The 20,780-nt window shown below is 40.1% G+C and overlaps 3 protein-coding genes across 9 annotated transcripts in view; 1 reads left to right on the top strand and 2 right to left on the bottom strand.

Annotated features, from left to right (window-relative positions):
* Positions 1 to 20,780, bottom strand: part of LOC110983904 (tereporin-Ca1-like) — a 49,932-nt gene that overhangs the window by 24,566 nt on the left and 4,586 nt on the right. The gene's annotated exons all lie outside the window — the stretch shown is intronic.
* Positions 1 to 20,780, bottom strand: part of LOC110983906 (uncharacterized) — a 47,807-nt gene that overhangs the window by 5,106 nt on the left and 21,921 nt on the right. For all 4 annotated transcript variants that reach the window (XM_087141978.1, XM_087141977.1, XM_087141976.1 and 1 more), the window contains one exon: positions 136 to 201. In XM_087141978.1, coding sequence (XP_086998104.1) covers positions 136 to 201 — 66 coding nt within the window. The remainder of the gene's footprint in view (positions 1 to 135; positions 202 to 20,780) is intronic.
* The window catches only part of LOC110983891 (pinopsin-like), a 53,023-nt gene continuing 51,272 nt past the window's right edge, over positions 19,030 to 20,780 (top strand). Inside the window, exon 1 of the mRNA XM_087141979.1 lies at positions 19,030 to 19,457. Within this exon, the coding sequence (XP_086998105.1) occupies positions 19,100 to 19,457 (358 nt within the window). The 5' untranslated portion in view covers positions 19,030 to 19,099. The remainder of the gene's footprint in view (positions 19,458 to 20,780) is intronic.

The following is a 20,780-nucleotide window of genomic DNA, read 5'->3' on the forward strand; positions in this document are numbered from 1 at the left end:
TGTTAATGATTTCATCAAAAATTGCCGCAAGAACTTCAACAGTTTTAGAAGTGCCTGTCACGTCTACCTTTAATTTCAGGTAATGATCCGGGAGCGTTTTCAAGGTTTACAGCCAACGTGCTTTCACAAGCTTACCTCTTGAATCCAGTCGTCCTTCAAAACTACCACGTGCTTTCATCACCTCTGCAGACTGGCTTTGGCCTTCAGGGACATAGTTTAAGAAATAAAATGCAAGCTGTCAGTTTAGAGAGGTGACTATTGGATTACCAAGTAGCCACAGCAGCCACTACGTGCCTACGCAAAACTGTAATTCACCAACAGCATCTATGTTGCCAGAAAAATTGAGCCTCTTCTTGGTCAGGATCAAGAAGCATGGTCAGATGTCACTCCCTAGACAAAACTGGTTACCAGTTATCTGCAGTGATCACTGCCAATAATGTTAGCCAATGCGATAACTACTGTAAGGAGCAACTCTGCTGAGACCCTCGGGAATGTGCTAATAAGCGTCGTTAGATTTGTCAATAATTGCGTACAATATTTCTTCGAAGCATCATTGGCTAGAAAGCTAAAAGGAATTACACGAATTTGAGCAAAAAGTCTCGTTGTTGTTCTTTTCTAAATGAATGATCCAGGAAAATTGTCAGTTTTACCTCTCGAGCCGAGTTGTCTTTGGAAACTACCACGCGCTTTCATCACTTCCTCAGACTGGCTATGACCTGCAGGAATATAGTTTGACAACTTAACTTACAGCGGTTCACAGCAATTGCATTTTATAAAAATATTTCTTGAATCGAGCCGAGTGAATATTTCCTTCGTCTATTTCTAAACAAATTATCCCTGAGCGTTGCCATCTTTTTTATGTAATCGCAGAAAGAGCCTGAACAGCTTGAAAGTGTTTGAGTCAACGTCTGCTAGGCAAAATTCTAACTTACCCGAACGGTGGCAACTTTAAAACAATCGTGTCTTTATAAGCTTACCTCTCGAGTCGAGTTGTCCTTCGAAACTACTAAGTGCTTTCATCACTCCTTCAGACTGGCTATGACCTGCAGGAATACAGTTGAGAAATAAAATTCTGGCCGTAATTTCTATTTAAATTACAAAGAGGTGTGAGTGAGGTTGGATCATCAAATAAAAGCAGCAGGAACTGTGTCTAGTACAGCCAACTCAAAATGCTACGACTTACAATCAGAGAGTCTACGAAAATATCTCAGTGTGCTATAAAACATGCTTGGGATTTCAAAGTTCTGAATTCCGTCTATGATTAGTTTTCTGAAAAGATCCGAAGTATCTACTGCCAAGATCGGTGTAGCTCAGCATCAACGTAATGTGGTGGCTTCACAGCTAGAATATGGAAAGCGGTAAGGCCTAAGGAACGCGGATCCCGGTAAGGCCTAAGGAACCCGAGGTCTACAAGACGCTGGTTTTGAAGTCTATAAACACTTGTAAACAAGATGTACTTTAAGGACTGTCCCTGTGATGTAAAAACACACTCTCACTTGTTCCCTCTCAGAACAATTAGTAGATAACACACGTTGAAAGTTTCGCCAACATTGTTTAGACTCCGACTGCTACAACAATCGTATTTTTGAAACTTTCCTCTCGAATAGAGCTGTTCTTCGAAACTACCACGTGCTCTCATAACCTCTTTAGACTGGCTATGGCTTTTGGGGATAAAAAATTGGGAAATAATTACAGGAAGAACCTGAACAACGTCGGAAGTACTTGAGTGAACATCTGTTGTTTGTTTTTCTAACTTACTGGATGATGCCTGAACGTCGTTGGAGTATACAGCGATTGCATTTTATTAACTTACCTCTTGAATTGAGCTGCTCTTCGAAACTAGCTTCACGTGCTTTCATCGCCTCTTCTGACTGGCTATGGCCTTCGGGGATACAGTTTGAGAAGTAAAATTTAAGCCATAATTTCTATTGAGAAAAATGAGTGTAGATGTGTTAGCAGTATAAGATAATCAAATAGTTGCAGCGGCCACTGTGTCCATAGAGTAACGAAGGGAGTAAGTCTCGCCTAATATTATTTGTGTAAAAGGCTGAAAGGCAAGAACCAGCGCATGGACAAACACGTGCGGCTACTCCATTCGTTTGCTATGCTCTTCCTGGTTCAAAGTGACGTCGCACGAAAAATACGTGTCGAAGGCTCCAAAATATTCATTCTTTTATTGGCCTCACAACTCCTCAATTAGATTTGGACTTTTATTGTTGAAACCCTGAAAGGAAGCTTGCAAGCTCTCAATAGTCAGATTTCACACGTAAAAGGTACAGTGATGCACACAAGTTGGTAACTCTGGTAATGTTACTGGCTATCTTCTGTGACTTCCGACAAAAGTGGTAAGCATTCAAGAAACACTGTCGTACCTAAACAACATTGGTGGAGCTTGATTTAACATCGGCCATTTTTTCTACCTAAATAAATGGTCCCTCAGCGTTTTCAGTGTTTACAACAATCATGTTTTATAAACCTACCTCTAGAGTCGAGGTGCCCTTCAAAACTAGCGCCACGAGCTACCATCACCTCTTCAGACTGGCTGTGGCCTTTAAGGATTGAGATTGAGAAATAAAATTCAACCTGTTCCAGCTGTTATTTCGTTAAAAAGAAATTACTTTAGAGGTGTGAATGATGTTGGATTATCAAGTAGGAACAGCCGACATTGCGCCAACTGGGCTAACACAAAATGCCAGAACCCCCTCCAAAAATCGGAGAGCCTATGACAATATCACAGTGTGCCATTAAATTACGGAAAAGGTCTGAAGTCCGTCTTTTGTATTTTAGTTTTCGAAAAGCTTCAAAGTATAGTTCATAACTCGATGAAATGGAAGGCTTCACCGCTGAAGAAAAATGTCGTAGTGCTTGAAATAATGGTCTCCAGGAAACTTGTAAAAGACCTAGGAACACCAAATCTGTTCCTTAGTTTGAGGTGTAAAAACTGGGACTAGAGATGATGAAACGCACAGTGTAAAGAGAAGAAAGGAACATTAGTGAAGAAAAATTTAAATACCTTCGAATCATTACGTCACTTACCATGTAGCGGTGCTGCCACAACCAAACCAAGACAGAGCACAAAACTCAGACAGGCGTATCCCTTCATTGTTGCTAACTATTTACTATAAATCAAACAGTAAAGATGACATCAGGAAATCCACACCACTGTGCGTTATCTGCAGTATGTATCATCAGGGCTGATGTGGCATGCTAATAGCATATTTTTATTTTGGTTTTCGACGCAACCTAAGCTTTACAATGCACCTGGGACAAAGCATGAACTTCAACCTTGCATGAACGTAGCTATACATCTTTCAACACATTTCACATTTGAAGAAGAGATTTCATACGAGACAACAAAATGAATACTAAGCTTTCCTTGTGTTGTTCTTTTGATTTTTTTTTAAAGATTCTGTGGAAATCTACTGTCTTGATTACAAGAGCTGGATACATTGTTGATAATTTGTGAAGACGAAATACGAGGAAGACAAGACTCTTCCTCATAAGAGTATCATTAAGTCAAACACTCAGAAAGAAACAATGCCACAAACACCAATTCTTACCGAAATATACCTGGGCAAAACTTTCCTTCTGGTGGCAGTTCAGGAAGAGCGATTTTTTTTGACAAGTGCTAGAGAGGGGTTGTCTGCCGTTGAGTGTTGATCAGCCTGGCATTCTGGTTTCTCTAGCTAATTCAGGCCTTATATATACCGTGATACTCACAATCTACCAACAGTGCCCTTTGGAGTGCAACAGTATGTCACGTTATGCATGAACTGATTAATGACATTGACCATTCGATGGGTGCTCGTGCGTTAAAGGTTTGTCGGCGCTCCCAGACATCCGCCGCCTGGCTTCCGTTTCTTGTGTTCTCCATTTCCACTGTGGTGGCATGGTTGCCTTTCCCGCCGTCCCCCTACTTTCTTGTATTTATGGGTAAATGTTTGGACCAGCTAAGCAGAGTAAGTTTTAGAACATATTTTGCAGCTCCATACTATTGAGCCCATGCACCAAAACAGGATAACACAAATCATTGTTAGCCGTAGCTTTCTTAAGAATCCCAGGGAAACGCGGGCCATTAATTTAAATATGAGACAGCAGCCACAGCTTACAGTAGAAGTAACTTGTCAACCACAGACGTTTCAATTTACCCCTCTCCCACCTGACATGTTATTCTCGACTGCATCAGTTCCACAGCCTCAGTGGTTTCTGCAGGAATTATATCGAATATCTTTATTATCAGTATTCTTCATTTTTGTCATAATGCTCTTTCTGATACTCAAGAAACACTTATGAGGAGAAAGACTGCCTTCCCTCTTGAGTAGAAGTACTCATGTTGGTTGAAAAAGAACCACATTGGTCGGGAGTGTCCATTTTGTTGGTAGCGACTCGACCGCAATGCATGCATTTCATAGTCGTTTGTGAACCAGCAAAGTGCAATTCCTACCAAAGGAGCATCCGTTGCGAGGAAAATTGCGCCCTCTCTTGGGGATCAAGGCGAGAGTAAAATGTTGGCACAAGTTAAGTTTGTATTTTGCTCTTCCTATTTCTTATGTTTTCAATTAGACACATTCATACACAATTACAAGAGGGCCAGTTAGGAGAAACTGATTTTATGTGGACTGTTGAGCAAGTCCGTCGCAAATAATGAAAAGATGCAGTCTTTCTCTGAATCTTCATTGTCAACAGTGTTGTTGCGTTGTTTTCAACAAACGAGACATTGAGATATAAAATGTTTTCTGTTTACGCCTTGAAGAGGGGAGGTATCTGAGAAAAGAGTACTTTTTAAATCCAGTGAAAAAATGACAAAACGAATTACCCCTGAACTGAGAGTGATAATTGTTGCAGAGGCCAATGAGACTGCGGCCCGGAGTGTAGAGGAAATATTTAGATTCGTGGCCCAACTGGCCTTCAAACACTCGGTTTTTACCAACGTTATAGAAAATATATCCACATATATTTATTTCCAAAATGGTGCAATGGTTGTTTGCCAGTCGCAGTATCAAAAGCCAACATCCTATGCTGAAATAAAACAACAGGTTTGACATGAATGCTTGATCTTTCAAAGTGCTTGCCATGTAGCATCTGCCACATCCGATGGATTTGAAAGGACGTGATGTCACGAGTACGTGACAGTTTTGCTTACTAAGAACGAATTTCTATTTCTTCCGATGACATTTCGATACTTTTCTTGAAATGTCAATCCTTTTGTCTGATTACGCATTAACTGACATCTCGTTTAATAGTGAAACATGTTTAATTTAAGCAAACCCAAAAATCAAACGCAATAATTTTATGTAATTGCCTCTAAAGTTGAGCGGAATGTTGCTGAAGTGAATTGCTGACACCTCGCAACGCTCCCTGTTCATGTTATTTTTTTAACAACTTTATAGAACAAGACCTTTCCTCATGAACAACACTCAGTGTTCCCACTAAATCGTTAAGAGCCTCTCTCCCAGCTTCACAATTTCGGAATCTCCCACATTTTTACCTTAGTGTGGATTTTTGTTAGTGACTGACGTCAATGTTGTTATATACTGCGGGTGACATTGATGCTAGTGTGAAGGTTATAAAAAGACACCCCCTTTTATTTGGCACAAACGTTTTTGCTTATTAAGTTACAATCGTCGTTCATATTCAAATTAGACTAGCTCTACCAACGTTCCCAATTTCGGCACTAGCTCATTCTATCCTATTAGAGGCGTTTATCCCAACTCCATTTTTTTACAGGTAAATAATCACTTTCTATTCATTTTCATTTTTAATCTTAACCTGGATAATCTTACACATCATCACAATCCCCCGATTATTAATTCTGGTTGTATTTCCTCATTTTATAGGTATTTTCCTTTGACACACTTTCATGAAAATTAGTCATTGTCGGAAAATAAATGTATTTTTTATAGAATCTCCATCCAAAAGGGACAATTTACAGTACTCAGTGTCCTTTTTATTAAACATCAAGAATAATATTTATTTTGCAGTTTTATTCTAGACATATTCTAAATCAAAGATGGCCGATTCCCAGAACGTTTCGGCAGGAATGAATGCTTATTTTTGCATATTCATGAGTTTGTACTTTCTTCTTGTAATAATTGGAATAATTTTACGCAGTAGTTTTGCTCTAAACGTCTTGGTTGAATGCCATTATTTTATAAAAATCTTTTAAAGTTTTCGTTTTCCAGAGACGTCCTATTAATGGCATTTACCTCGTCACCGTTGTTTTACTTTTGGATGCAGTGATTCAATAGTTATTGAAAACGATCTTTTGATTTGAGAGAGCCGCACTTGAGTCATTGATAACGGTATTTGTTGTTGCTGCTACTGCAGTGTTACTGCTAACCAAATACCCACTGCCGTCAATATGCGTGGAAGCAATAAGCTACTTGCAAGTTAAATTTGAGTAAAATCTGGTTCCCTGCGTTACCTGATTGCATCTATTACAAAGGTAACAATTAGAATTCCCCAGACTAAAGCCACTGTTGCTCTACCTCGTGATTCGGGGCAAGCTTTTGCTTAGCGACCACCATCTCTGGAATGGACTGGTTCCTTTGTGCCGTTCTTGTCCATTGAGAAGAGTGTACTGTTGCAAGGCGTCTCTAATGTAACTAAGGAAAAGCTTGCCCCGAATCACGAGGTATAGCAACAGTGGCTTTAGTATGGAAAAGTCCAATTGTTATGCTCACGTGAATTTAAAGAACTCAGTGTACCAGATTTTATTCAAATTTAACTCGCAAAAGGCTTATTGTCATGTAGGCCTATTAGCGCATTGTCTGCTATGGGTGGCAGACCAAAAAGCGAGCGTTTTCCTTGAGAAAAGCAAATCTAAATTAACGCTACAAGTTTGGGATGAGATTACATAACTCTCCAAAAGTCGTCTGAAACAAAAAGACAAATATGCAGTGCCCAATAAACCAAGGGCATCCCTGTAGTGGTATTCTTTTTCCTTATCTACGTCTACCCAGGCCACTTCACATTTGAACCGTCGGGGGCCTGTAACTGAAAGTCGCTATATACCGAATCATCGATTTACCGAATATTTTGTGTAGGCCTAGACCTCATCGAATTCCTTAAAGTGGCGTTCCACTGCACACTTAACAAGTCAGTTCGACAAGACCATTTTGCTTTCTCTTATGCCTGCGATCACATGATGCTGCTGAAGTTGTAAAGTAATTTAGGTGTCTATTATAATGAATTACCAGCAGGCTTCCTAATGTGGCATTTTACTTTAAAAGCCTCGTTTATCGACACGGTGTGGATGGTCGGATCAGGTACATGGGACTTCTGTCCCTGCAACTTGCTCGTACTGATTCTATTTGTTGTGCTGCTCTTGCTATTCTGAGACTGTTGTTGCACCTAGCTGTAGGCCCTAGTTGGTTTGGACTCTGGAGATGACCACTCCTGTGATTTGCCATCCTGATTTTGTGTGGTCGCCTTGAAACATAGAAAACAAAACATGTGTCTTAATCAATTACATAGATTTCACTTCCAGGTCTCAGGACATAGATTTCGTGAAACTTGGAGAGATTTTAGCGTAAAGGTTTATAAGATGCTTGTATTTTGCCAAGGTGGATACTCTCTACGTCTTACACAAATACCTTAAAAAAACAGGGGTCAACTTCGCGCCTAGGTCGTTTTGTTCAGTTTGATTGCACGGCTACCTAGTAGCACGCAGCGAGCTAGTGACCTTGCTATAGTATAGCGTGTGGGCTAAATAATGGAAGAGCAGACATGCTACTTTGGATTCGATGCTTTTTTTTACTCAGTTGAGCTACATGGGAGTATAAAATTTACCATATTCTCTCATCCCATTGAAGGTTTTGTAATCAAACAATAAAGCCTTTCCTTTTTTTGACGCCCATTAATCCATTAACGACTGCAGCTTTCAATTTAAAAACACTAAAAATTCTACGTCATATATACTGGTAATTTCGTAGCTTTGGAACGCTACAAATTTGTTTAAAATTTAGTTTTCATCAGAATTGGTGCATTTTGTTGTTTTAAATTGTAGCTACATACAGGGCTATTCAGACATTAACTGTATTGGCTCTCTCAAAAAAATGATTGCTTGTCTTTTCACTGCGCTTGCTGCACTGTACCTCGATGAATATTATTATTACGAGTGCCTACGAAAATTGTTAATACTGAACTTTCACATAAAAACATTCATTAATATTTGAATTCCTCATGGAGTTTCTTGCAGTCCACCATATGGTATGGTGAATGCAGCTGGCGTTTAACAGAAATGGCGACCATTTCTAAGTAAAACCACAATTTGATCCCAAAAATGCCAAGGACCTATGGCCACCTGTTGCTGGCTCTAGAAATACATACAGACCGGAAAAAACATTCATTGCTTGAAAAAAAATGTAAATTTAGATTACCGCGTATTGACTTCATTCTGCTTAAATCAGTTTTGTTAATTAAAAAGGGCAACTGACATCCATATAGCAAAAACACCCCTCTCAACTTTGTGAGAGAGAGAGAGGGGAGTTAAAATGTCTGAAGGGAAGGAGGTAATACTTAAACAACACAGCAGGTAGATCGCAAGACACTTAACTGCGTGAAATGGCCGACATCAATCACAACACCACTGGATTTTCAAAAATGATCCGCAAAACACATGATGATGTCCACACTGGAACATTTCAGCAACACATGGTAGAACTTCAATTGCGCGTGGACTATTGCAAAGGCATGTAAGGATTACTACTTTTGTATGGATTGGAAACAACACGCTCTTTTGGAACAAAGAGATTGACTGCGCTAATAAGTCCTTTAGAACAAATGTACATGATTAGGCCAGAACGTCACCCCAAAGCGTCAACTTGGTTGATCTGGAAGCTGTCATGGAGCCAATTAAGACAAAAATCTTCTGAAATTGATTCAGATGGATTGTTCGATTTTTATCTGTTAATATTATTATATTATAACTATTATTAAGTTTTCTGGTAACGAAACCAAGGATTCCTCAAAAGTGCCATAGGCACTGTAGCTCGCAAGCCAGGAGAAACCTGTCGAGATGAGACATTGAGAAGAAGTTACAGTTTTGGAGGTGGGAGGAAAACCCCAGAAGAATATTCTGAGTAAAATCCGCAAAATAAGGTAGGGACTGCAAACCCGATCCACACGTGGACCGAGCCAGGAATCGAACTTAGACCACGAAGGTGAAAGGCGAGGAAAGAGCAACTACAACGTGCTGACACCAGGAGCCCGTCTAACAACAATGGGCCGATATGTGCCGTCTGGTAGCTCGAAAATTCAAGCCTGTGCGGCGCAACACCTTTAACAGTACCGGGACTTCTTAGTCTGAACGAACTCCCAGTGACCGAAGAGGCAGGGCGAAAAACAGTGAGAAATCGTAGCCAGACTTTCAATCGCCTCAGCACTGACTCATTGAAGGGCGTGTTTATCACCGCGACACATGCGTAGGGACACCGCAGTAATATGGATCCTGATTCTTGTCACCGAATCGGTCTACAATGCCGCCAATGGCCAACCAACATACAAATTAGCCTTGTTCAAGGTGTTCGTTATTAGCCTCACAGCCAAAACTGGCTATCTGTTCCCATTGTTGTTTTTCGTGTGCAGTGAAAAATTAAGGCGAACGGTGGCCTCACGCGGCAAGCGTGATATGCAGATCAGCTGAATCATTACGAACGCCCTAGTTCGAAGAACCGTTCGTGAAGACTTATGTTTAAAATTTCTTTATTTTGCGCTAGATTGCTAACGTAACCTTTTGTATTGAAATAAGTGTGGGCGTGCATATTTAGGGATTGTCCAATCACAGCGCACTGCAATGTAATCATAATATAAAGCTCCCTCAAACAGAGCTGGCTAAGCTTGGCTTACCTACGTCATTCGAAATCTCTCTTTGTAATTGAATTCTGCAGCAATTGAAGATTTTTGTCCCGAACAGCAGGTAGCCACTGAATGCATGTGTCGGCGTCTTTCGCGTGAGTTAGACCTAAGTTTAAAATTCTTAAAAGAAGTGTTTCTATGGCTAAGAAAATAATAAGGGAAAGCGGTCTGTGCAAGCAAAGTTCAAGGAATAAATTAATCGGTCTATATTATCGTTTGGCTAACAGGGGGGGGGTTCGGTATTCCAAAAAGATTGCTGCCGTGCATTAGAGTTTTATAATAGGGAGGGGGATGAGATTTGTCATCGGCATCAACAGGGGCACTCTACACTCGTTTCTCACCTCATGGTTTTATACAGCTTCGTGAAAGCGCTCGTTCACTGATGTATCTATGTAGTTTTATAGGTTTTCGTAACTAACATGGAGAGAAATTTAGGTCGATGTTAGTTTTAAATGATTATATCCCTGCGTATATTATGCACATGAGCTTCTTGAAAAGTACCTGTGAAATTTTCGTAGATTTAAAAGTACCATGTTTAAACTAGTGTAGATCAGAACCATATTTACCCAAACTGTGAGTTGGGTTTGGAGTTCACCTGAGAAGAGAAAATGCATTTTCGTCCCTTCGGAGACTCGTCAGAAATATTATTCAGTAATGAAATTAGGTGAGGTTTAGTGAGTTGAGTGGCACTCACCTGAAGGAAAATGGGGTAACCGTCCATCTGGGTGATGTTATTACTCGCACAGTTAGTCGGGTTGTACTTGTCCGTCCAATCCGGTCCAAGCGGAACAAAAGAGGGCGTGGTTTGTTTTGGTCTCTTGATGTTTTATCATTTGTTTGTGTGTGTTTGTATTTTGTGAAATCATTGTCCTTTACTTCAATTTATCCTTTGTAGCTGATTGATTTTATGCTCCAGTTTTTCTTTTATTTCGGCCCTTTTGGCTGCCCATAGAGTTAGGATCTGACAATATTCTTCTTTTGATGTTTTTTGGCTACCTTGTAGGCAACTAAAGGAGGTTTGGGGACAACTTCCTTCAGTTCTTTGGCTTAAATCTTGGCTTGACATAATGAAATCAGTCTTATACAGAATTGCAAGGTATGATGGGTCACAGATGCCTGATTCTGTTGTGCCTAAAAGTCCCTCAAATGGTGACGGTGAAGACGATGAACAACATTACACTACTGAAGATGATATTGACGACAGTGATATTGATTAGCTTGATGCGGTCAATCTGTCAGTTAAAACTGGCCATCCACCCTTTAAACATTCATTTTCAAGGCTGTGCAGTTTAATATTCAGAGTTCCTCCAAGCTTTCTGTAATGACAAGCCATCTATTTAAGGAGGCCCGCTTAAATTATTAGTTTAAGGCTGCTAAGGCAAAGGAAGACAGAGAGTCGAAAAGTAACTGTCTCAATTACATGGAGTTTCATTTCACATAACATTTGGGTTCAAATGTCCAGGCTTGATTACAATTAAATGCTTAAATCCTTTATTCCTAAATTCCTGTGCTATGCCTACGTTGCTTTACTGTTATGTTCCACCAATTCCTTTATTCATTTATTTATAATTCCATATTGCCCGAATGCCAGGCCAGTGTGCGGCTACGGACTTGGCCTTCCAGACAGCAGCTAATAGGCCTAATGAATAGTGTATGGAGTAAAGATCAAAACCAAAGCGTAAAGCATTCTAGTCACCACTCAATTAAAAAGCTGAAGTACATGTAGATGGTACAATATCACACGTACCCTTCACGCGAAACTTTCACAATCACGATGGTTAATAAACACTCCAACATCACTCACTCTGACCCTATCGTTCATCAAGTCGGGCTAGACGCTATGAAGTAATAGCCTGAGAAGGTAAAGAGATATTACGGCATAAAAACGTAGTTTTCGTGGCGAAAGTTTTCACCTAGGATACTTACCCAGTGGCGCCCACACTGAAAAGCAGTAGCTTATTTGTCCACCGCATTGTCTTCACAGGTACGTGTATTTGTTACATTTATACAGGGTGTCCAAGAAAAAAACCAAATCCTGGGAAAGGGGTTAATATGCCCAAACCATGAGATATGATTATAATGTATGAGATTCTCCGAAAAGTAGAAGCAGTATTCTTTCTAATGATACCTTGACGGCATCCCTCCTGTCATGCATGACTGAACACCGTTGCATTGAAAATGGGGCATCCAAACTCAGTTGTAACACTTTGGATAAACCAGTGAATGAGGTTGTCCTCTGTCATGCTTGTCCTGGTTGAAAGTGACAACAAAAGGTCATGTTAATGAGGGAAGATTGCTGTAGAGGTGATGATGAAGGCTAGTCCTTTTGAGCAATTTAATCTTAAATAAAAGACTATATACGGTAACATCTGTAAGCGCAATATTGTGGTCTCGGTTGACTTCAGATTCCACACATCAGCCGATGTCTAAATTGCATACTACTGCGTCTTAATTAATAAAGAAAAGACTGTAAAGTAAAATATAAGTATTCTTACCATAGCAATTTTCAGTTCCTCATTTCTGATCCCTTTCATTATTTTGGGCCTACTATCTATATTCATTTCTAACAGCTTCTTCAAAAATTCATGTTTATATGAAACAACGCAACACACTCCAAATTGTTCAAATTCGCTCGGGAAAAAGGAATATATTAGGATTCGTCCTCACCCGATAGATTCGGACACCAACAAGTAAGTGTGTGAGAGCGCAGACCTTTAACGCTGGAACACCCAAGAAACCTCCAATGAATCAATAATGCTTAAACGCCGGTTTATACACGAAACCGTGACGTCAGACCTGTAATTTGCGCTGCAAATTCACGAAAGTTGAACACATTTAAACTCAGACGAATTTCACTGCAACCGTTTTATGATGCCAGATTTTATTCACTAAAAGTATAAGCCGGCCCGAAATGACCACCGGTCATGCGCATTACACTTCGAAGAGCACCTGTTGAACAGAATCGTGGTACATGTACATATAAAGGACGAATTCCCCAGGGGAACCAGAGTGCTTACTTGGGAGCCAACGAGAGAAAACGTCCTAAGTACTCGATAAAAAAAATTGCTCTTTATTTATCAACTGCTTACCGGAGGAGGGTTTTGCTTGGTGAGAATTTGATTTAAATTCTTTTCTGGTTGGTTTTACTAATTTCTTGACTGGTACTCCTATCCTACGAGGAACATTTTGCATCTTATTTTGTCCAAAAAATCAAAAGTGGCAAATGCAATCCGTTGTACATTATACCTTACACAGAATTTTATCAACAAAAGCGAATGATGAAATAATTACTCAGTTTTCAGTATTCAGTATTCTGTCTTGTCTTTCATAGAATCCCTCCATAAAATTAGTATTCTGTGGTCATGTTTACTCCTGCTTCCGGTTCAAAATTTGAAAATAGTGTTATTCTGTTTTAATGTCATACATCCAAATGTGACTGTTATGCAATCTGCATCGTCGTTTTCAGAATTTCCCATCAGAAAAACCCTGTAAGTGAACTTACACCGACGTTGTTGCTCCTAAACACATCATTATTTCTTTATCTTGTTGAAAGTAGTCTGCAACAATGGAGGGCTGCTCCTGCCTGGTCTTTGTGCTGTGTCTTGGATTAGTCTTGGGCCAATGGAAAGGTGAGTAAATTAAAAGCCCGGATGTACTTCCTCTGGTTTTTATACTGTATCATTATTATACATTTATTGTCTCGAAATGTTGTCTCCGGAAACACGTCTCTGGAATTAGGGCTAGGGCAAACTCATTTATTTTCAAATTGCGTCATCAATATATTTGCGCATTTTGGGCCTATGGGAAAAGCTTTTCTTTGCAGATTCCACAACATACGCTATAGCTCATCATAAAGCTTTCTGAATTCTCTTTGTATTATTTTGCATACAATCCTCCACTTTGGCACCACTTTGATTAAATTGACTGTTTAAAACCAACAGACGTGCAAGCAGAATGGAGGGAGTATCCTATAGTCGTGGTTCCATGCCTTGTGGTTTACGGCTACCTGCTGTAAATATTGAAATGGCAGGGAAACAGCCTACAACTTGGAGCGTAGAGGACCCTGACGCATTTCCGTAGTCCCCAGTTTTTCCTGAGCACTGAGACTCATTTCAATGCACTGGAGCGTCAAATTCCAAGCTGTACCATGTAAGCTATTCATTAATACGTCTGGAGCTTTTCCGAAATTAGAAACGAACCTTTAAAAAACGGGTCCGCTCATTCCCTCCAGTAGCGTCAAAGAGAATTTTTTCAGGTTCAGAGTCCTAAGAGGTTTTCTGTTAAACATCTTACAGTCGTCTTGACACCTAATTCTCGCATTTTCCCCAAAGAGAAAGGTAAGCCAAAGAACCTATACTGTTTCCTTTCATGTGTTAAATGCACGCTGGCCAACACGCCTTGAGCCATGAACATTACATTACCATAACATCAGCATTCTATGACAAACTCATATTAACCATTTGCAAAGTGCTAGTCATTAGTGTTTATATAATTATACACACTAACTGTTAAAACGATCAAACAGATCACAGCTAAGTTCCTGGAGGGCAGAATCTGCCCTATATAGGCTGTGAGATGGCCCAATTAACAACCTGGCTATTTTAGGATAAGGAAAAGAGGAAATGGCAACGTTTTAAATACCCTGTGTGTTGTATGGCACGTTGTGATATTTCGTAGATTCTCAAGTATTTGATACTTCCCTATTTTTCAAGGGCTGTATGGGCAAAGCGCCTTCTGTGCCTATTGGATAAGTCTGCCCTGCTAGCATCGCAAACCTCTCAGTTTGAAAGTAGATTGAATTTTTTTAAAAACTATATCCCCGACTGCAAAGAAAGAGCTCATGGATAATGGTCTCTCAACAGAGATGCATCAGCCCACGAGTCGTTTTACAAACACGTGAATTTTTTTATAAACCCTGACAACGTTCGAGAATCATTCGGTTAGAAAAAAGACTGAGAATGTGTTTACTCAAATTACTTGGCTGTCGAGCATGCTTCCAGCAAATGACCGTAGACGAATCAAGTGACGTTTGACGAGAAAATCCTAATGGTCCCTTGTAATGGAGGACAGCATTTTGTTAAGTTTTGATCGGATCGACTGTCAGAACAGTGGCTCTGTAAGACTTGAAGTTTTGCGTGGTGGAAATTACATGAGATGTAGGTTTGCGGGTATACCATGGAATCAGTCTCTTTTGGAAGAAGTGTGGTTCCTAGAAGAACCGGTGAATGTTAACTCGACTTTTCGCCAGGGTGCTCTGGCCGTCCTCATGAGAGTTAACACTCACCAGTTCTTCGAAGAACCACACCTCTTCCAAAAGAGATTAATTTCATGGTGAACCCGCAAGCCTACATCTCAAGTGGCTCTGTACAAACTACAAAGGTTATGGAAATGCTTCCCACCATTGGCGGGGGGGGGGTTGGCATTGCTGATCACCAGTAAGCATGGTCACTGGCTTTGTGTAGGCCTATACAATTATACCTTTTACGTGTGTTATCAGTGCAATATATAGAACGTCTTTCAACGGGGTCTGCAATTTCACTGACAGTGCATCTCGGCTGTTTCGGTAATAGTCATTTGAAATCATTACAAGCAGGAATGTCGCCAAATCGACTGATATGTATTTTCTACACTTTTTTACTAATATTCACCTTTGTTGTTTGTTTGTCTGTCTGTCTGTCTGTCTGTCTGTCTGTCTGTCTGTCTGTCTGTCTGTCTGTCTGTCTGTCTGTCTGTTTGTTTGTTTGTTTTTACACCATGTCTTTGAAAATTACTAGGTGATCTTCTTCGTTTCCAGCTTTAACCATCACATCCACGACCGGATTAGGGTATATTACGCCTTATATAAATGTTCTGTAGATCTTACTATAGGCACCGCACTGATAGCCTGTCATTTCATGTTGAGGCTCAGCTGTAGCGAACTTTGGAGCTTGTTTGAAGTCTAAACATTTAAAGACGCAGTTATTTAACTTTCAAGTATTATTGTAGCCGCTAAGATATTTGAAAGTCCTTGCATTTTCATAAGGGCCATGAAGGCCCCAATCATAGTGTGTATTGTGCCTATTCCAAGTCTGACACTGATCATACCGCCAAACTTTTAATTTAAGTTGGATGGAATAAGAACGTACAGCGTTGATAGGTCTTACCTACCTTCAGCCGACGGGTTCTGGATTTAGTTGAGTTGGCTTAGTGCACTATTCGTCAACAAGGGTATCAAACTTCAGATTTTTTTTTCTATTCCGACAAATTCTTTTTTAAAAAGGAAACTGTTCAACTTGTCTTGGTTTCTTGGTACAATTTAAGTTTTACCAAAGATTCTTGGGGTTGGTGAAACGTGGCTGCAGGAATGATTCATTTACAAATAAGGAACTTGAAATACCTGGCTATACGTTGTATTGAAAAGATCGTAAACATTTTGAAGGTGGGGTGTTGGTGGTATACAGGGTGTCCACATAAAAAGTATACCGAGATGAAAAATACTGTAATAGCAAAACTACTTTATATATGGGAAAGACAAATATATCTCGAGAAAGGGCAGAATGCCCTCTTTGCATTGGTATACAACTTGTGATGTTATTAACACAGATGAGTGAACAAACTAGACCGGTGTTAAGGGTACTGAAACCGACACTGTGACAAGTTAGCATGTGTGATTATTAACTTAAATGTTTCCTTTTTTACTTTTTGTCTCCTGGATTACGTCAGTGTATGGAACTCAACTAATTTTCAGTAAACATCAAATAGGCCTAAGTCAGTTGATTAATGCTTTTACTAGAATATTTCAGCACGACTCATCGTGTATTGATTATGTTTGGACAAATAATTCAAATATATACTCGGTAATTGGAATATGTTATCTTAACCTAAGTGATCATCACCCTACCCATGGTATTCAAAAGTCTATGAAAATTCCAATGTGGCACGACTTCATTTGTGCCCGCTCATTCAGGAATTTGGATGATGAACTTCGCAGGCAGGATCTTGCCAAGCTACCTCGAGGTCTACTAAGGTACGCTAATGGTCCTAAGATAGATTGGACTATGTTTTAAAAAATGATTTTAAATCTGGTCTGGTTTCGACCTCTTCATTTAATACACACGACATTAATTGACGTTTCCGATTTTTTGTTACATGCCGCTGATTCAGGAAAACTATTACTGGAGCTGTTTTTCTCGACTTCCGTGAGGCGTTTGGTACAGTCACCCACACAATCGTACTAAAAAAAACCAACAAACTGCATTCTATGGGCGTGAGTGAATGGGAATTTGAGTGGTTTAGCTCTTACCTTTCTCAGAGAAAGCAGGTCACCATGGTGATTCACAGTTGGTTCATTTTGGAGTTCCACGGGATATTATATTCTGGGCTAATTGCTTGTTCTTGTTTATGGTAATAATTTTCGGACTGTCATTTACCATTCCAAGGTTACCCTTTATGCTGATTATACAGCTATTGTTTTTACCCGGGTAAAGGTATCTGGGAAATTGAGCATCGTTTAAACGATGGCATCTAAAGAATAATGACCTAGCTTGAAAACAACAAGTTGTCTTAATCTAGCTAAACGTAAGAACAGGTTGTTCGGGTCTTGCCAAAAGCTAGCCAGACGCCGCAGGACCAATACTGAGATTGTTCTTACTAGCAGTAACCTGGAACAAGTTTCACATATCGATTATCTTGGTGTGATCCTGATTCCAAACTTCAATAAAAATGAACATTTGGAACATGTTGAGTCTTCCGTATCAAAAACAGTTCAGATCTTGCAGGGTGTTCGGAATATTTGTCCATGAGGACATTTTCCTTCCTGTCAAGTCGTTTATCTTTACACAATTTGATTGTTGTGACCTTGTTTGGGGCCGTGCTGCAAAAACACATATGCCTCATGTCGATGTATTTATTGTTAAATCAGGCTGGGCGTGTTATTTTGAAGGTCGCTCCAATAACATCAAGCTCATTTGTATATAACAAATTGGGATGGGATAGCCGAAATGTTAGATGTGAATGCCATCTTAATGTGGTATGGCTCCGGAATACCTCTGTAGACTGTTTTCTTATGCTAGTGATCAACACTCCTACCGAACTAGGCATTACGTTGTAGGGAATCTTTGTCTTCCTTGCCCAAGAACAGAAAAAGGTAAACGAACTTTTCAATTTCGGGCATGCAATCCTGGAACAAACTGCCTTTCTCATTTAAGCATCCTCTTCCAGCAAGTTTTAACATTTTTTAAAAGCATCTCTCCCAAAGTCTTTAAGTGTTTTCTCGGTTCTTTATTAACATTGATTTAATGTATATTCACATGTACTTATATATAAATCTTTAATTTATGTCACTGTCCTGCCCATTTTCCTGAGCTGGTTCAATCTTTATTGCTTTTTATGTTTTAGTGGCTATAATTAATTTTCCGTACCCATGACCTCTTGGCCAGTAGTTTTTATATACACTGTCATAAATGTTTATAATTTTAATACCTTCAGTGCTTTGTCTTAATGGATATTTCTTATCGCTTTTGAATATTGTGAACTGGAACCTATGGGAGAGCAATCTTTATAACGTGAATGGGTTCCCCAGTATAAAGAAGAAAGAAATACAGGTCACCACGAAATGAGTATATAAATGTTTAAGTACGTAGGCCTACGAGAAGACCGAGCTCCACCAGTCGTCATGTATTATAGATTTTCGGAGATAGAAGTCAAGTTTACAGGATATTTCTCTTTTAGTATCGGCATTTTTCATTTTCATAAATTAATAAGCCAGGACGTAATTACCAGGGGTCTCATTCCGGAGGTGATTTTTTTTTAAGTAGCGCACGAACGAACAAAATCATTGCTAATTATAAGTTATTTTCCAATTCAAGGATTCCGCAAGCGCGCCAGCAGGGGCTCAACTTTCAGGCTGCATAATTCTTAAAAGGATCGGGTTCCCGTCTATGTGCAAGAGGCAGTCGCAACATACTGCAAACATCACAGTGAAATCATTGAACAACAACTTATGTTCTGCCTATGGCATGTGGCACTGAAAGTGAGCTCTAAAGTAAGATTCGACGTGTCTGGGAACGGAACGTATGTAAAGCGAAAAAACATGCATTCAACCAAAAAAAAAAAACATTCCGAACAGCTGTTTTGAGAATTATGCACATGACTGAGCACGTGATACCAATTTAAAAGCCTGGGCATCGCAGGGACACTTGCTGGTAGAAACCCCGCTTTCTTCTTGTAGTTCTCTTTTCCCTGACACTTTGTGAGCAGCCCGATGGAAACTTGTGAGCCCATGGCTGCCACGGTCCCTACCGCCTCCCTGCTTGCGACTGCGGGTAACGGTTCACAATTTAGTGGGCCATACCTGAGCCGATCGGCTTTTACCGGCCTAGCAGTATACCTGGCGGTGGTCTGTCTGCTCAGCTTCGTAGGCAACGCTGCAGTGATTTTCCTGTACGCACGCTACCGTGCGTTGCACAACGTGGTCAACATCTTTTTGCTGAACGTTTGCGTGGCCGATATCAACGTGGCCTTGCTGGGAACTTCGCTCTCCTTTGCATCTACTGCGGCTGGCCACTGGCTCTTTGGTTCAGCCGGCTGCACCTGGTATGGATTTGTTTGTACCTTTTCGGGTAAGTGTCACCACACTTTCAACATTTTCCCCTTTTTTAGTCCCAGTGCAAAAACAAGCTGTTCTGCGGATAACAGGAACTGCTGTCCAAATGGGAATATTTTTACCCTTGAGGCATTTGGCTCTCTAATCAACTTACTTAAAGGGTGGCCCATAGTGGGCTTTTATTCAAACAACTCAGTGCGATTAATGTGGATTTGTGCTATCGTAATGAACGTTTTGGTGACGATACATTTCATTTTCTGTATATGTGAGAAATTTAAATACATAAGTTTATTCAACAGTTCAACAGTAATCGCTATAATAATGTCGAGGTGGGGAGATTGACGGTGTAGTCGCAATGCAGAAGTCCTTCAACCTACTATTTTGATCTAAGGGAAGAACCCAGTAATGGTCCATAAATCATATATGCACACTGCGTCTCCCGTTCGGTTGAGTTGCAGTGCGCATTTTAGCAGTTTGCACAAGTGGCATCGGGGTAAAGGCAGCGTACACGCCTTGTAAAATCTCAGGAATGGGGCTGTTGAATCACAGTATCTTCAAATATCTTACTGTAAAGTAAGTAAACAGTAGGGTCAGACAGTCTGTGAAATCTTTGAGCCTGGATAATGACATTCTCGAGAAAAGAGAAATGTATTTTTTTTCAACAAGCTTGGAAAAAATGCAATTTGAGTTCATACCACAACCGTAAACGGGTGTAAACAAAAAATATTTGTGATGCGTTTAGCTGTTGGTGAAGTCTATTTATTGGATGAAATAAAAGCTGTGAATGCGCCTTCCGTACGTCCAAGCGCATCATGAACACTTACTGATAAAATACAATTATTTGATAGGCTAAGGGAGCATTTGGGTTAGGTTTCAAGTAAAGTTTTATTATGAAAAAGGGAATTTACCTTACAGGAACATATCCCCATTTCACCGTTTCCCCTCAAGCCAATGGTATTGTCTAAACTGAGCAGCACTTTCCACTTGGCTGTCCCTTTTCGAGCTCTGTGCCACATTAAGCCAGCTTGTTTTCTCGTTCTCCCTTGTCGAGCCCCGCGTCAAATTAATCCAGCCTGTTTTCTCGAACAAATTCTGCAATTTCGAGGCACTGAACCTCCTGTTTTTCCGATCAAAATGTCCTTCCTCGCCAAATTGCAAGGGTAGCTGCCACGTTCATTGGTAAAGTGTTTATGATGTGCGCTGACGGAGTGTGGACGGTTTTTGATCGGCGTACACCTCAAGAACCACAGGTGTGTATGGTTATACGATCCTGCATAAATTGGGTGTACGTGTCGTTGCAATAGTGCGAAGACATGTACAGTCACTTCACTGAACGATA

Source organism: Acanthaster planci, linkage group LG10, assembly GCF_054643075.1.
Source record: "Acanthaster planci isolate LZ-2023a linkage group LG10, COTS_SCS, whole genome shotgun sequence".
In the NCBI taxonomy this organism is placed as follows: domain Eukaryota; kingdom Metazoa; phylum Echinodermata; class Asteroidea; order Valvatida; family Acanthasteridae; genus Acanthaster; species Acanthaster planci.